This window comes from Paramisgurnus dabryanus, chromosome 6, assembly GCF_030506205.2.
Source record: "Paramisgurnus dabryanus chromosome 6, PD_genome_1.1, whole genome shotgun sequence".
Lineage (NCBI taxonomy): Eukaryota > Metazoa > Chordata > Actinopteri > Cypriniformes > Cobitidae > Paramisgurnus > Paramisgurnus dabryanus.
Genome location: NC_133342.1, coordinates 48,599,240 through 48,612,707, shown reverse-complemented (window position 1 = coordinate 48,612,707; position 13,468 = coordinate 48,599,240). Strand labels below are relative to the sequence as shown.

At 38.7% G+C, this 13,468-nt stretch overlaps 1 protein-coding gene across 1 annotated transcript in view; it reads left to right on the top strand.

The window, feature by feature from the left end:
* The window catches only part of cacna1eb (calcium channel, voltage-dependent, R type, alpha 1E subunit b), a 301,888-nt gene that overhangs the window by 274,251 nt on the left and 14,169 nt on the right, over nucleotides 1-13,468 (top strand). Inside the window, exons 39-42 of the mRNA XM_073815042.1 lie at nucleotides 2,504-2,611; nucleotides 8,917-9,017; nucleotides 12,198-12,244; nucleotides 12,855-12,960. Coding sequence (XP_073671143.1) covers nucleotides 2,504-2,611; nucleotides 8,917-9,017; nucleotides 12,198-12,244; nucleotides 12,855-12,960 — 362 coding nt within the window. The remainder of the gene's footprint in view (nucleotides 1-2,503; nucleotides 2,612-8,916; nucleotides 9,018-12,197; nucleotides 12,245-12,854; nucleotides 12,961-13,468) is intronic.

Sequence of the window (13,468 nt, the reverse complement as noted above, 5' to 3'; positions counted from 1 at the left end):
AATGAGCACAGTTTCCCAACATGAACTTTTTGGGTAATATATTCAACCCAGAGGCAAAAAATTATGGCTAACACGTAACAGTATTATTATTCGACAACGAATTGTCGTGTCACCAGAAACATTATTTCCTGAGGCTCCATTTTAAAATCACCCGGGGTGCAAATGTTCTAAGCAATTGTTCCATATTTGTTCCATATTATATGTGCCACCCAGTGTAACACCCCTTAGGGGGTGGCTTCCGCAGCGTTCCTAGTTCTGCCCAGGCAGGTTCGCTTTTCAGCTTGCCTAGTTCACTACCCTGGGTTAACAAATCTCTCAGACGTTCAAACGCTTTTTTTAATCACTCCCCAAAGAGACTTAGATTACTCTGCTGATTTTGGACATACAGATATAATTTATACATAATTTAAAACGTTAAAGTTTAATTTTTTCCAAATTGTGGTGCCTTAATGATTACAAAAACACAAATAAGAGTCCAGACAATTACGGGCAGTTCTTCTTTTGTGCATTTTACTGAGCAAAAGTAAAATCTGTTGTTGGCCAACCAAACACTAACCCTGTGTTAATTTTTATGATGGCCAAACAATACTTTTACCAGAGTTCAATAACAACCCAATACACTACGGGGTGGTTTCCTAGACAGGGATTAGAATAGTCCTAGACTAAAATAAATGTAAAAGCTTTCCAAACTGAAAACCGCGTGCACTGACATAGCTTAAAATACATCAGTGACCTTGGTTTTGTCTCAAAATGCACACCAGTAATGTTTTTAGTAAGGCAAGTTTGTTAAAACTAGATATATTTCGTATTAAAACTAAGGCCTAGTCCTGGGTTAAGATAATCCCTGTCTGGGAAACCACCTCTACATCTCTTAATAAATTTACCATGATTACTATAGAATCTTTATAGTACTTTTTCTGTAGTAAAACCATGGTTTTGATAGGGTATACTTGTGAAATTACACTGTAAAAAATGATGTGTTAATTTTTTACACATTGTGTGTGTCATGCCATTTAACCCGTCATGTTAAAATAAATTAAAGGGACAACACAAGTTGTATTAAAAACAGTGATTGGAGTAACGTGTTACAAAGTAATTCCGTTACTGTAATTCCGTTACTGTAATTCCACTACTTTTAGCGGTAAAGAGCATGTAACAAAGTATTTTTTTAAATCAAGTAACGCAGTTACAATTACTGAAATTTAAATGAGTGTGTTACTCGCTTTACTCTATTTTATGAAAAATGAACACTTGCAGACAAGACATTTCTGATCTAATGTCGCAGGACCGTGGTGGGCGGCACAATGAATAATAACACAGAAGGTGTGTTAGTTTAGGGACAACACATTAAATGTTTGCTGTTCCACTGCTGATACCGGCCGGGCACTGATGCTCGGCTTTCTCAGCGAAAATAGTGATTTGGTATTGCACCTGCCTCTCGTTACAGTAGGATCATCTGGGTATAATGAGAAGTAGATCTGGATGTCATCAGCATAACAGTGGTAGAAGAAGCCATTCATCTGTATTATAAGTCCTAAGGATGTTGTGTAGTTAGAGAAAAAGGAGTGGTACAAGTACTGACCCCCGAGGGACCCCAGTGCCCATCTTGTGAGCTGTGGCAAGTAGGATCTGATCAAAGGTGTCAAAGGTCAGAGTCAGGACCAGGGGCGTTGCTAGACATAAAGCTCTACTGGGGCACAGGCCCCCATTTTTTGCTGACTTTTTTTGAAAGCCTGCTGTGTGCAACACTTCTATACAATGTCCTTTGCTTAACCCACTATTCTACAGTGCAACAGTTACTGCGAAAGACACAGTTTGGAAATAATGAAAGCAGAGAAATATTTTTTACATTATACAATGATAGCAATGATTAATAACTTATTTTTACAAGATTATTTTAAGAAATAATTTTTACGACTTAATATACTAAATAATCTCAGTCATAGTTACTGCTAACTGTTATGTAAGTTAGTGTTCTAGAGTTAAATATTAGTAAACTAAATATTAATTTCATATCTGAAAATACAGAACAGTATAACACATACATCTGTTGATTTTCTCAGCAACAATACAATCCTATAGACTTGACAGAGGTTTTCCTGAGATTTTTCCTCTAATGTTTGAGACCTGACAGGGTGAGGATGTACTTTGTCTTTAGATCTGCACATCCCCCAGTAAAAGGGGTCTAGTGACGCCCCTGGTCAGGACCGAGGATCTTGATTCCACCTTAGCTAGCCGTAGTGTTTCTGTGATCGATAGTAGTGCCATTTCAGTGGAGTGGTTGGATTTGAAGCGGTGGACTGCTTGTCATCTAGTAGGTTCTTCTAAGATACTTTGCATAAGGAGGGCTGATGCTACTGCTGAGGCAACTGAGGCACTGTTTAAATATATGGTTGATTAGTGGTTCACTGAAATGAGCAAAACAGGTGTTACTAAAAAAGCCTATTAATATATGAAAATATATGAAAATCTATACATTTTTCAAGGACATGTTTCATTTCAGGTGGCGAAGATCGACTTCAGTTGGACATTGAGCTGCAGAAGGAAATAAGTGTTATCTGGCCACATCTCTCCCAAAAAACCTTGGATATGCTGGTACCCATCAATAAAGGTAATGTCCAAATGCACAGACCATCAAAAAGTGTGAGTCAGAAATATGTTCGGAGTTATTCAGTATAACAGTATATATTCAGTATATTTAAGTTTTAATAATAATTTTAATACAAAACAAACAGAAACAACGCACCCTAAATTTCACAATGGCAAAAGATAACGGACAACTACCATACATTACAAAATGATCTGCACTTGTGAGGTATGAAGGATAAGCTAATAAGTACTGCCCATAATAGCTTAAACATGTTTAATATAGTCTTATTTCAGTTTATTTAATAATTTTGCGCCAAACTTTAAACCTTGTTAAAAATAATCAGGGTTGGATTTAAACAATGATCCAGGATTTAATTATCAGCAATAACTTAATTAAATTCTTATAAAATAATCAATAAATCATTTATTTATTTAAAGTATATTTATATTTAATTAGTGCTAAAATTATTAGGAACGGATTATATATTATATAATAAAGAATTATTAGGAACACCTGTTCAATTTCTCATTAATGCAATCTAATCAACCAATCACATTGCAATTGCTTCAATGCATTTAGTGGTGTGGTCCTGGTCAAAACAACCTCCTGAACTCCAAACTGAATGTCAGAATGGGAAAGTAAGGTGATTTAAGCGATTTTGAGCGTGGCATGGTTGTTGGTGCCAGACGGGCCGGTCTGAGAATTTCACAATCTGTTCAGTTACTGGGATTTTCACGCACAACCATTTCTAGGTTTTACAAAGAATGGTGTGATAAGGGAAAAACATCCAGTATGCGGCAGTCCTGTGGGCGAAAATGCCTTGTTGATGCTAAGGGTCAGAGGAGAATGGGCCGACTGATTCAAACTGACAGAAGAGCAACTTTGACTGAAATAACCACTCGTTACAACCGAGGTATGCAGCAAAGCATTTGTGAAGCCACAACACGCACAACCTTGAGGCGGATGGGCTACAGCAGCAGAAGACCCCACCGGGGACCACTCATCTCCACTACAAATAGGAAAAAGAGGCTACAATTTGCAAGAGCTCACCAAAATTGGACAGTTGAAGACTGGAAAAATCGTGCCTGGTCTGATGAGTCTTGATTTCTGTTGAGACAATCAGATTGTAGAGTCAGAATTTGGCAGGCTGGTGGTGTTGGTGTAATGGTGTGGGGGATATTTTACTGGTACACTTTAGGCCCCTTAGTGCCAATTGGGCATCGTTTAAATGCCACAGCCTACCTGAGCATTGTTTCTGACCATGTCCATCCCTTTATGACCACCAACATCCTCTGATGGCTACTTCCAGCAGGATAATGCACCATGTCACAAAGCTTAAATTTTTTCAAATTGGTTTCTTGAACATGACAATGAGTTCACTGTACTAAAATGGCCCCCACAGTCAACAGATCTCAACCCAATAGAGCATCTTTGTAAGACTATCATATAAGACTACCATGAATATAAGACCCCCCCCCATTTTCCAGCCTTACTGTATTAAAATCTGGTTTTCAACAGAAAATAATTTTATTTGAAAATTCAAGTGATACTTCATTGGAAAAACATTTTTACACCATTCATTAAATATTTAAATTAATTTGTCACAAAATAAAGTGCACTCTGTCAATGAATGAGTTCAGAAATGAATTAATGAGTGACAAAAATGAATAACCTTTCCACAAAATGCTATAATTATGTAGGTCCATGTATCTATGTAACTGTGGTACTGTGAAGATAGATAGAAAATAACCATCTGCTTTAAATCAAACATATCTAACCTATCGTGTTGGCGCCCTCTACTGTTTCCCCGTGATTTTGTTTATATCGCGAATATAAGAAGACCCCCCCATTTTTCAGTCTATTTTTAGTTCAAAAACCTTGTCTTATATTCGGGTATATACGGTAGTATGGTGTTCCTAACAATCCTTTAGGTGAGTGTATATCTGGTTGTCATAAACAAATGAGTAACGTCCACTCGAGAGGCGGATGACGTGAACTCCACTGCGTTGTTCTCATTAGTAGTCGCTCCCAAAAGTCGCTCATAATTTGCATAAGGTTGAACATTTCTCAGCTCTGTCGCGTGACTGAACACTCTCCATCCTGTCGCCAACGGTGACTGTCGCTCATGGGTTAGTGAAATTACGAAATGTACACAAACCCTGCCTCTGGCTCGGGAACACGCAATAGAGTGGTTGAGTCCACGTTGGCCTGCTTTTAATGTTGCAGCAAGGATGTATACAAAGGACAGCATGTTTGACTCCACTAACCAATTAGCTGGTAATTTATCTAACAAATGCCTACAAACACCTGCAAACTTCTTTTTAATCCCATCAGAAAACTTCAAATGTTGATGTTTGTTGGCGTTTGTGTGATCAGTGTAAATTATTATTTGATAATAGCATTAAAGGGATAGTTCACCCAAAAAGGAAAATTCTGTCATTATTTACTCACTCTCATGTTGTTACAAACCTGAATAAATTTCTTTGTTCTGATGAAGACAAAGGAAGATATTTTGAGAAATGTTTTTAACCAACCTGTTGGTGGACCCCATTTACTTCTATAGTATTCGTTTTTCCTATTATGGAAGTGAATGGGGTCCACGAACAGTTTGGTTACAAACATTTCTCACAATATCTTCCTCCGTGTTTATCAGAACAAAGAAATTGATGCGGGTTTGTAACAACAGGAGAGAGTGTAAATGATGACAGAATTTTTTGGGTGAACTATCCCTTTAAAGATGCAGTTTGTAAAATTTTTGCCGCTAGATGGCGCCAGATCAAACAATAACAATGATGTTGTTTACTGACGCTCTGAAGCAGCGTGGAATTATGGGATTTGTAGTCTTTAACTCAACCACTGATGGCCATCAATCAGACGCGAACGAGAAATCACGTAAGGTAATCAAGTCTTATAAATGTTGCGTTTGATGACATCGTTTATTTCATTATGTAAGTTTATATGTGATGTTCAAAACGAAATTGTTAGTCATATTGATATTACAGTATTAGTCCAAATTCGATGGTAAACACAGCACAGAATTAAGTTTTCAACTTACAATCTACAATGATTTTTGACATAATGTATTGACAGTACAAATCTTATTGTGAAGTGTCTTAAAATGACCATTTATATTGCTGTACAATACCTTTGATGTGCATATCGTCCGCGGGAAGACGCGCTGATTACAATCTACACACTAATGTTGTGATCAATATAATAGCATACGTTTTTTGAAGGGTTACGATTACGAATCAAAACAACTCACCCATCGCGTAAAACACAAGCAGGATCAGAATCTCGGTCTAGTTAAATGTTGTCGTGAAGCTCTCTCCATCCAGATAATGCAACAAATTGATCCTCCCTTGTTTTGTTCCAAACTCTTCTTGGGTCGTTTGGTTGGCCCGTACGCTTACAGGAGCTGACACAACCAGCGGCAGACGGTACAGAGATATCCATAAGTTCATAAGCAAGCGCGTAGCCCGACAGGCGCTATCGCATAGTTCCGCATTTGTCCACAACACTGGCTCGCTGCGTCCGAAAACTCAAGGCAGTGAGGACTTGTTGCCTCGCTGCCTCTTGAGGAAATGACTTCGGCCTCGGAGGCCTGAAGGCCGCTCAGAGAAAGGCTTTCCGACGCACTTCAAAGGCAGCGTGTTTGAAATATAAACAGAGAGCGCCTTTGTGATAACTAATCACATATTTGAAAACTACAATACTAATTTCTCGCTAGAAATGCAATTAAAATGCTTAAAAAGCGAAAATATACGTTTATTTTCACTAAATTTGTGCTCCAGCTGATTCCTTGGCCGCCATTTTATTTGTTCGAGCTCGACCACTGTTGTCATGTGGTTTACGTCAGTAAAGGCGGTGACAAAGGGTCACATGGATATTAACGTCATTGACAGGAGACTGCACTGCCCCGTGTCAATGTTTTGAATGGAAATTTTCTCACGATTTACAAGTAGTTGAAAACATTACAGATATTGATAGTAATCAGCTGGACAAAATATATAACACTGGCCTAGTGGTTTTTGGACATTTTACTGCAAATATCTTACAAATTGCACCTTTAATGTAGTGTCTACTTGTATGCTTCTATACTGTAGCTACAAGCACAATGAAACACTGGTTAGATCCAAATGCAGGTTTTATTTAGGGTAATCCACAAAGAGCCAAGGGTCAACAACCAGGCAAACATTAACAGTATAGGCAATCCAAAACAGTAGTATGTCCAAGCGTAGGTCAGGGCAGGCAGCAAACAATCATAAGCAATAAAGAGACATGAGTCAAAAACAGAGTGACAGAACAGAGAGACTGGATAATATGATCGGTATGCAGACAGTTCTAACAATACTTTGCAATGTGTGTGAGTGTGAGAATGGTTTAAATACTCCACATAATAGGCAAACAGGAAACAGGTGTGGAAATGATCAAACTAGTGCGAGGGATAATGGGCAATTGAGTCCAGAGGGTGCTACATGGGTGAAGCCTCTGAAGGCCAGCAGAGGGAGCAATGATGCCAGGAAGCCGAGACCCTGGAGGATCCGGAAACCATGGTGGTGTGCTGGTGGTTTCAGGAACCCAGGTGGAACTGGAGACCAGGGCAGAACTGGAGCCCATGGTGGTGCTGGAGACAGCAGTAATCCAGGTGGCACTGGAAACCAGGGTGGTGCTGGTGGTGCTCTGGACCTGTAAAAAGGGACAGGGAAGAGAGAGGCTGACTTGGCCAGGTTAGTAAGAGACAGGTTAAACATGACAGAGAGACAGGCAAACACAGCGACGGCCATCTTGGATAAGGCAGAGAGATCAGGATCAGCTATCTTAGCAAAGGCAGATAGTTCAGAGATCTCGAGATCAGCCATCTCAGATAGGACAGAGAGTTCAGAATCGGCCATCTCGGGCAGGACAGAGAGACTAGGATACTCAGGAATGGCCATTTTGGACGGGACAGAGAGATTTTGGGAGTTATGCACGGCCATTTTTTGCAAGAGCAGAGAGTCTATGGAGCTTGGGAGTGACCATGTTGTCTGACCACATCTTGGCCTTTACAGGAAACTCAGGGAACTCTGAAACATGCCTTATGGTCAGGACAGAAAATTCAAGAAACTTAGGTTCAGCTAACTTGGTCGAGACAGGAAGCTCAGGGGATTTAAAATCGAACCTTTCAGCCGAAACAGGAAGTGCAGGGGACTCAGGTTCAAACCTTTCAGCCATGACAGGAAGTACAGGAGACTCAGGTTCGTCCTCTGAGGGAAACTAAGAACAAAAGACACAGACCACACACACCACAGAGCTGTAGCCATTACAGTAAGCACTGAAGAAAGAGGACATACCTCAGATGCCATAAGGACCATAGAACTGGAATCAACCAGACTAGGGATCCCAGCCATCCATACAGACATAATCTGGGTATTTATGTACATAGATGCCGCAATTGGCAGTTCCAGACAGCTAGCTGATGGTTTCACAATGCGTGTGATAGTTGCATGTTTGCTGCACAAATTTTTCTGGTGCTGATGCTACTAGGTTAGAGCATTCGCACTGCACAAATGTGCTTGCTCAGGTCACAGAAGCAGAGTTCCAGCAGCAGTGCCGTAGGGCAATCATCTACTCACACTAACTACGTTCATCACACTGCAGGGGGAGGGAAGTTAGCGTAATGTAGCGCTAGCCTCAACATATCGACATTTAAATAAAGGGTATCCCTCGCGTTTTGGCAAGGACAGGTGTCAGTCAACATTAACCTAGTCCTTCCAAAAACCACCAAAAAGAAAATCTAACAAGAAATTAAAGATTAAAATGGAGTTTGGAAATTTTTTATTAAGAAATCTGAAATTGAAGACTGAAAATGTGAGATGATATTACAAGAAAGTAACAAAACATAACAGTCAGCTACCAGTTCCTTAGTTTTGTTGACATTTACTGTATTAGATTTCAAAACCTTACTGCACATTTGAACAATGGCATGCTATATACACATGAAGATCTTAAGATGGGTGTGGACTAAGGAAGGTCTATTTGATCTTTTCACATTTGTTTTGCAAGCTTTGATCCCTTTGTATCGATTGAACTTACCTGTTGATCTTACCTATTCTATACATTAGAATATACACTTACCAACCATTTTATAAAGTAAATTTCTTTTTATTGCATCTTAATGTTAATATTTAATCAGCGAATTACATGGCAGCAACATTATGCAATTATGCAAGGCTTGAGATATAAATTATGTAATAATTCTCAGTTGTGTTTGTGTGTGTGTGTGTGTGTGTGTGTGTGTGTGTGTGTACGCGTGCGTTCGTGCGTGTGTGTGTGTGTGTCTTCAGATTCAGACATGACTGTTGGAAAGATCTATGCTTCAATGATGATCATGGATTACTTTAAGCAGAGCAAAGCCAAGAAGTTGAAGCAACAGTTAGAGGCACAGGTATGCTAGCATGAATGTTTTATTATTGTTCAGGGTTTATTTATAGGGTTTATGTTTAGACAAACTGATATTTTTACAGGATACTGCACATTATTATAATTATTCTCACATTTTCTGGAAGCTACACAAAGTTGATATGACAAAAGTTTAAAAAGTAAGATCAAGCAAAACATTGTTTTATTGTGTTTACATTGGAAATAATAATAAATAAATAAATAAATGTATTCGTGGGATAAAATGTCCAAGAAAAAACCTCAAGAGCAAGCAGACTGTGCGTCTGCAGCCATTTTATAAAATGTTATGTGCTGTTGTGTAGACCCAAACATTATAATTGTTAGCTTGTGTGATAGTGTTAGCTAACATGACATTAAAAAGTTTCTAAAGTTTAAAAACCTGTAATAATTTTGTTAATACATATATTTGTACTCCATCATATGACGACACTATGGGGAAATGCCCCTACGGGAATGCATCTGAAGAACATGTGCAACTATGCTTATTCAATAGGCCATGATGTGGCATGTGACAGCGATAAGCGGAAGCTATAAAAGGGAAGCCGGAACAAAATAACATTAGCTTCTACCCTTCAGCAAGTGCTCTATTTGAAGAAAAAATCATGAGAAAACCAATAATTATTTAGATGAGTGCATATAGGGGGTTGCTTTTCTTTTTTGACCTCCATACTGAGGTATCTAAGTTAAAAATCTGTTCTCTGCTCATATATCTAATAATCCAAGCTCATGCTCTTTTTATCTATCTTGGGTAATAAAACGAGAAGGGCTTTAGGATGATGAAGTTAAAGAAACTCTGGAAAAAAAATCTTGTTAAGTGGCATCATCCCTAAAACCCCTGAAGCTGCCCATCAAATCTTGTCGGCAAAATTTGTTGGCAAAGCGTACATAATTGCATGTCATGCTGGTGTGTGTTTGCACTCTCTTCCCATCTTGTAAACCAAACAGACCTGAAAGTGGGGTGGTTGAGTCACAAGCAATGAAAGAACTTCACCGCACAGCAAATTTAGCTCTCTGGGTTAAGGAGACAGCTAGAGCTATTAGCCGATCTATCACTGCTATAGAATTTATGGCCTAATCTCTCAGACATTAAAGATAGAGAAATTCTCTGCTGCTTGATGACCCTCTATCTCTCTGGTCTCTTCAACAACTCAATTAATTTAGTTGTCAAGAGGTTCCAGGATACAAAAAGACAGGAGGCAGCATTCAAGATGTTTTTCACCTGTCAATCTCATCTTGTGGGACTACCGCCAGGGGGCAGCCCCAATTATCAACCAGCTCCTCACGGTATAAATAAAACAAAGAGAGTGTGTTGCTTTTGTGCCCTCTCAGAGAACTTGGGGGAAGAAATTACCGTCTCTGCAAGGGCAAGAAGATGGATCTGAGGACCATCATTATTGCTTGTAGGGCAGCAAAGAAGCCCTGATGCCAGGCTTGGGCTTCTGAGCCAGCCGTCATAAAACAGCAGATTATTCCTGCTCCTCGAAACAGCCCTCAAAAATCAAGGGCCCCCTGATTGCTCTAAAGCAGTTTATCTGACACTTAAGTATTACATGTTTTAAAACCTACATAGCCGATCCACAATTTATTTAGCATCCGCTGAGTATGAAGATTGACAATATATGATGCTCAAGATTTCTTTTATGGACATAACTTGTCATACGTCATTCAGCAAAAACAAATGCTGAATGTATGCTTTAAAATGTATGTCAACAAACAATATACATGTGACCCAAATACATTGCAGGTGGGTACTTCCTGTATCACTTGGCACTAATACAAGGTTTAGTCCACCTATAGTATATTTAACAGACACTAGTAGTGAATCCATGTCCATTTTATCAAAGGATGACATTCTATGCTTAAGAATGTTTATACGGACAAACCTAACATATATTTAGCACTCACTATTGAACGCTATTACAGTATATGGGTGAAAATCATAAAATTCTCAAATTTTCTTAAAAACATGGGTGTCCATAACCAAAATACATGTGGTCCATCAAATAAATTGCAGGTGGGCACTTCCAGTGTGACTTCGCACTTTTACAAGAAGTGTTGACCTTCTATTGATTTAACAGGTCCGGACTAGTGTTTCTGCCTCAACTGTAGAGTGACTTTAACATCATTTTCATCATCAATTTTTGGACAGAACTTAACAAATTTCATTCAGCACACACTATTGAACCATATTATATGTGTGCTCAAATTTGTTTGGAGGAAAGGAAAGCGAACATATTACATGTGGTCCATCAAGACAATTACAGGTGGAAAAGTTTTTGATGACACTTTGCCGTACGAGTCCGAGGTGTTCCAAATTGCACATAGAGTGGCGTCACATCCCCAACATACCCCAAAGGCTAAGGCCCAGGGCCGAATTAATTTTTTTAAATTATTTTTATGTGTAGCTCTGCCTGCCCATTCACTTCAATGGGAGACAGCCAGAAACAGGCCTGATTTCAACCTAACTCAATGTTTAAAACTGTTAAAAAGTATCTAGAGCCCCCAAACCTGGACGCCCAGTTCAGGTGCATGTGACGTTACCGCGTGCAAAGTTTTGGCATTCTTGGACATTTTTGACCCTGTTTTCTGAACATCCCTTTTGCAATTGATATAGTACCTTTTTATACTGGTTTCGTGGACAGCCTCAAAAAGGAAGTCAAAACGTGTCTCAAATGGCTTACCCACCAGTAGTTGCACTATACAGAATTATTTGTTTTACCTCCCTATTAATACCTTCTGGTTCTGCCGTCACCCGTGATGTCATCTCTCATCACTATAAAAGACAGAATAGTTTCACATATCATTCAGGTGCAAGCTTATCACATTCCTCAGAGTATCTTTTCGTGACACAGCATAAAGTTTCCTCAAAAGGGAACCATGGTTACATGTGTAACTTGAGATTTTTTCTAGAACTTTACGTTATGTGGATAATTATTTAATAATCTGTTAAATTTGAATCTGTTGCATTAAACTAATGAAGCACAATATATTTAGCATTGTTTAAAAAAATTTCTAATATTACTACAGTTAAACAACAAAAAAATGTTTTCAGTGCATCACTTGTATAAATGTAATTTGGCATGTTATGTTTTTCAACATTTGTGTTACATAACTGCTTTGCTTTTATGATCTATGATTTCACAATTACATTTTTGTTTCGGTACAGAGAAGTCCCACCTTGCCCCTGATATCTCACAGTGCTGGATCAGCCCTGTGAGTCTCATACCCTGCAATACATTTTCTTCATAATAGCACTTAATATACTGTTTTGTACTTTAAATCATTGTACAATAGTTTCTGGCCATACTATGTTTTGGGCTATACCCACATTACACCACTGGTGACCAACCCTGTTCCTGGAGAACTACTGTCCCGCAGAGTTCAGCTACAACCCCAATCAAACACACCTGAACCTGGCAATCAAGCATTTTAGGGCTACCTAAACATTAGAGTCAGGTGTGTTGAAGCTGGGTTGGAACTAAAATATGCAGGAGGGTAGATCTCCAGGAACAGGGTTGGTCACCCCTGCATTACACCATTGGTCCTCAAATCCAGTCCTGGAGTACCACTGCTTTGCACATTTTGTTTGTCTCTCTTATCTAACAGACTCATTTCATGGAGATCTCTACTAATAAGCTGATAATTTGAATCAGGTGTGTTAAATAATAAAGACATGCAAAATGTGCCCTGACTCTGCAGAACTGGACTGGATATGAGAACCACTGCATTACACTATAAAAAAACGTTGCATACTTTTTTCAAATTCACATTATGATTTTTATTTTCAGATTTAATGCCATAATGTTTTGATTGTATGTTATAGGACCAGTGGAGGGTTTGTGGCTTTGAGCCCAATTTCACCACAGGAGCTGTTACTGCAACCCACGAGTCATCGCACTGACAGCAGTGAAGACTACGACATCTCACATGTACCAAAAAAATTGTTATCTATTTAGATTTATCTGACAGGGAAAAAATAACTTGTTGTTATCTAATTTCTGTCTAAAGGAATAATCCACCGAAAAATTTAAATTGACTCACTTAAATGTATGATGACATCAAAGTATAGCAAGAGTGATTCGAAAAAATTATACAAATGTGTCTTGCAGCATCGCAAGTAGAACACACCTACTGAGACCATCATGCTGCCATATTGTGCCGCCAAGATTGTAGTTTTTCACGTACATTAATAAACAGCGTATTGATTGCTAAACAAGCTCAAAATGTTTGTATTTTGAAGCTTCAAAAAACAGCATTACAAAAAAGCCAGGAGATTTAATAAAATTCTGATTGTGTTCGGTGGAAGAAAGGAAGTAGTGGACACCTAGGATGGCATGAAGGTTAGAAAATTATGAGAGAAATAAATTTTTTTTTGGTGAACCTTTATGAACAAACATTGCAAATAAGTTTATTTCTTTTAAGACCCCACAAAACACT